The sequence below is a fragment of the Octopus bimaculoides genome, chromosome 14 (assembly GCF_001194135.2).
Source record: "Octopus bimaculoides isolate UCB-OBI-ISO-001 chromosome 14, ASM119413v2, whole genome shotgun sequence".
In the NCBI taxonomy this organism is placed as follows: domain Eukaryota; kingdom Metazoa; phylum Mollusca; class Cephalopoda; order Octopoda; family Octopodidae; genus Octopus; species Octopus bimaculoides.
Genome location: NC_068994.1, coordinates 58,418,324 through 58,421,860, shown reverse-complemented (window position 1 = coordinate 58,421,860; position 3,537 = coordinate 58,418,324). Strand labels below are relative to the sequence as shown.

At 41.7% G+C, this 3,537-nt stretch overlaps 1 protein-coding gene across 1 annotated transcript in view; it reads right to left on the bottom strand.

Moving 5' to 3' along the window:
• The window catches only part of LOC106868599 (myb-like protein X), an 83,991-nt gene extending 80,544 nt beyond the window's left edge, over positions 1–3,447 (bottom strand). Inside the window, exon 1 of the mRNA XM_014913935.2 lies at positions 2,316–3,447. Coding sequence (XP_014769421.1) covers positions 2,316–3,432 — 1,117 coding nt within the window. The 5' untranslated portion in view covers positions 3,433–3,447. The remainder of the gene's footprint in view (positions 1–2,315) is intronic.
• Between the last annotated feature and the right edge of the window lie 90 nt (positions 3,448–3,537).

Below are 3,537 nucleotides of genomic sequence, written 5' to 3'. Positions count from 1 at the left end.
CCATCACAACCACCATAACCACCACCGCCACCGCCACCATCACAACCACCACCACCACCATCATCCCACCACCACCACCACCACCAACAACAAGAAGACCTCCTGCAAGGGCTGTTCTACTTAGCTTTAAAAGGTATTTTACCGTTTTCCCTGCTGTTGTTGTTGTTGTTGTTGATGATGTTGCTCCTAGCGATGTTGTCTTTTAATGTCCTTTTGTTTTCTGCCGCTTTTGTTGTTGTTCAGCTTTGACAATCTTATGATATTTGTTGTTATTGTTGTTGTTAATCTTTTATTTTCTGAGATAATATCTAATCCAAAGGACTTAGGGGAGCAAAACACTGTACACAGTTGAAATGATGAAAACTTCTAAGCAGGAGATTCATCATCGTCATCACCATCACCATCATCTTAATCATTTCATTCATCAACTCCACCAACACCATCATCCTCTTAACCTTGTCCAGCACCATCATCATTATCGTCAAGACCACACTTCCTTCTCAACGCATGCGCACAACGGATCGCTTCTGATTGTATTGATGACTTTGGACGTCGCAGGTTCGATATATTAAATTTATCAAATATTTTCCTCAACTTCTTTTAATATTGAGGACTTTCCGTTCGCTTTGCGATTTATATTGGAAACATTTCAATATACGATCGAGTGTTTGTCCATCCACACAAATACGTATGCGTTTGTATGCATATAAAGATATGTATGTATATACGTATGTACGTAAGCACGTACATACATTCATGCATGCAGCCATACATGTACGTACGTACGTATGTATGTATGTAAGTATGTATGTATGTATGTATGTATGTATGACTATGTATGTATGTATGTTTGTATGTATGTATGTATACTTGTATGCATGTATGTATGTGTGTATGTATGTATGTATGTATGTATGACATGTTCCCGTACATTCGGGCATGGGAAGACATTACACTGCACCAACCTATCTTGAGAAAACGAAATCCTCCATATATGGCTGTCGACACCTCACAAGGCCACGAATGATGTCAGCGGGTCGTGGCCATTAAGAGCTGCTCTGGCACATTTGTCAATCTGGAATAATACTAAGCTGCGCTTAATGAAATGTATTCATTCTATTTTTTGTCTTTTAACTGTGGTCACGCTGCAGCACCATCTTGAAGGGTTTGGCCAAACAAATCAACCCTTCTGCATTTTAAAAATTTGGTACTTATTCTATCGCCTTCATTTTACCGAACCGCTAGGTTATAGTCACTTAAACAAACCAAACTGGTCCTAGGGTTGCTGGCGCCCTGGGCGCAAAAAAAATTTTTTCCCACGGGATTTCCGGACCCCAGCTATAAACTCATTTGCATTACAGTCAATCAGAACTCAACTATCAAACTAGTGTCCACCCATTCACGAAAATACTCTGGTTGAGTTCAGTGGAAAATGTGCTTTGTAGCAAAATCGAACTGCTGTAAACGGGTTAATAGGGGTGTCAAATGTGAAATTTAGTGTATAAAGTGAATGGAGGGCTGCTCACCGATGATGCCATAAGTGTTGCCAATTTGCGTAATTTACTAGAAAATGTAAATGAGTTTAGTTTCCTAATGTTTTGACGGATTTTGTACATTCCTAATTTAAAATGTTGGTGTTGATCTGGAAACATCGTAATCAATATGGCGTTGTGTCGTATTGCGCCCTCCTTGGGTACATGGGTACATGCAGTATCACTAATCTTAGTTTGAGCATAGGTACCTAATGTTAGCTCCATATAGACATGGTGCTCAATTGATCTAGGAAGGTGGTGTGCAAGGGGGGGGGAGAATGTGGTGCTTATGTGAGACCTGCTATGCTGTACTCACACAGTGGCATACACCATTCGATGCCGGACTGGCTGTACTGTAGCAGTACATAGTATGTGGAGTTTCAGGGTGAGCTCTGATGGGTTGTACGCAAATGAGTTCATTACTGGGGTCCTGAACACTCGTGGGAAAAATATTTCGCGTCCCGGGCAAGCTGAACTCCGGCGTGTACAAGCTGACGGTCGTGGAAATTTCCTTGTCTCTGTCACGACCTCCTTAGCGCCCCCTAGCACATGGCGTCCCGGGCCACTAGCACGTGGCGTACAGACCTGAGTTGCCGGTACCTTGAACCGGCCCTGGGTAGAAACAGGAACAGAAAACAACAACAAAACAAAAATGCAATTGTGTAGAAATGAAGCAATGGAACAAATGGACAGTGTCGAATGTTGGCGATGTTCTTTCGGTAAAATTGTATTAAAAAACACAACACAAATTCACCATCAGATATGAAAGATGTTGAGACTTACCTATCTTTAAGCTGCCAGTCCAGCTGTGTCGTCTGTTCGCTTGAATTGTACTCCTTTGTAGTGATATCATCTTGTCTATCAGCATCTGTCGTTCTTCTTTGCTCATTTCCCGACGTATTCTCTGGGCAGGAATTGAACTCGTGTCATTTCTTTCAAGTGGATCTCTGTTTCTGATATTATTGCTGCTGCTGCTGCTGCTGGTGGTGGTGGTCTCCTCTTCATCACCGTTTTGGCTGTTACTTTTCTCCCTATTGTTGTTGTTGCTGTTGTTGTTATCGTCACTGCCCTTGATGCTGTCATCCTCGTTGTTCCTACTCCTGCTTTCATCACCATCGTCATTGTTTCTCATGTTACTGGTGTTGTAACTGCTATTATCCTCTTCGCTATTGCAGCTGTTTGATCCATTTTCGTTGCACAGTTTCGTGGCATCGAGATGCCTGAGTGGTTCGTCATTGGCCTCATCACATTGCAACTTATCACATTCTGTAACCATAGTCATATCAGCATTCAAGTTTTCCAACCTCGTTAGGGCCTCAGCATCATTTTTTGTAACGCCTTCGTCGTCCTGTCGACTCTCTGTCAAAAGATCAGATGTCAGGTGGTGTTTCCTACTACTGTAATCCATATCCTGATCAATACTGTCACAATAATCTTCTTTTAGGAGATAACTAGTTTCGATGATGTTGTCAAGGATATCAGGAAGACTTCCGGTCACTTCCGTCTCTTCTCCGTCCGAAGCAAAGTTGTCCAACACGTCGAGCGAGTTCTCATCCGTGATGTCTTCTGTGTCATCCGAGTAGGCCACATGTTCACTAGCTAAAGCTTCCAACTGATCTGTAGACTGTGATGGGGTTCCAGAAATTTCGACAACAGCAACTTGACCGTCAGGTATGTCATTACATTTGGTCGTTTCTTCTTCGTAAATCCCATTTTTAGTTTCTCCGACAGCTGTCGAGTAATCCTGACGGTCAGTTACAGATGATTCCATCCTTTCTAGAATATATTGTGTGGTCGACGACTTTGGCTCCGATTCTTGTAACAAAACGGTCAACGAGGAATTTGTAGAAACGAAGTCTTCGAGTTTACACTCTATTTCATATTGAAAGTAGTTTGACATCGTTCTAGGTTTGTGTGCGTGTGTATGTGTATTAAGTAAGGAGCTATGTGAATGTATCTACATAGAAGTTGTATAAGTAGTTATATATATATATATATATATATA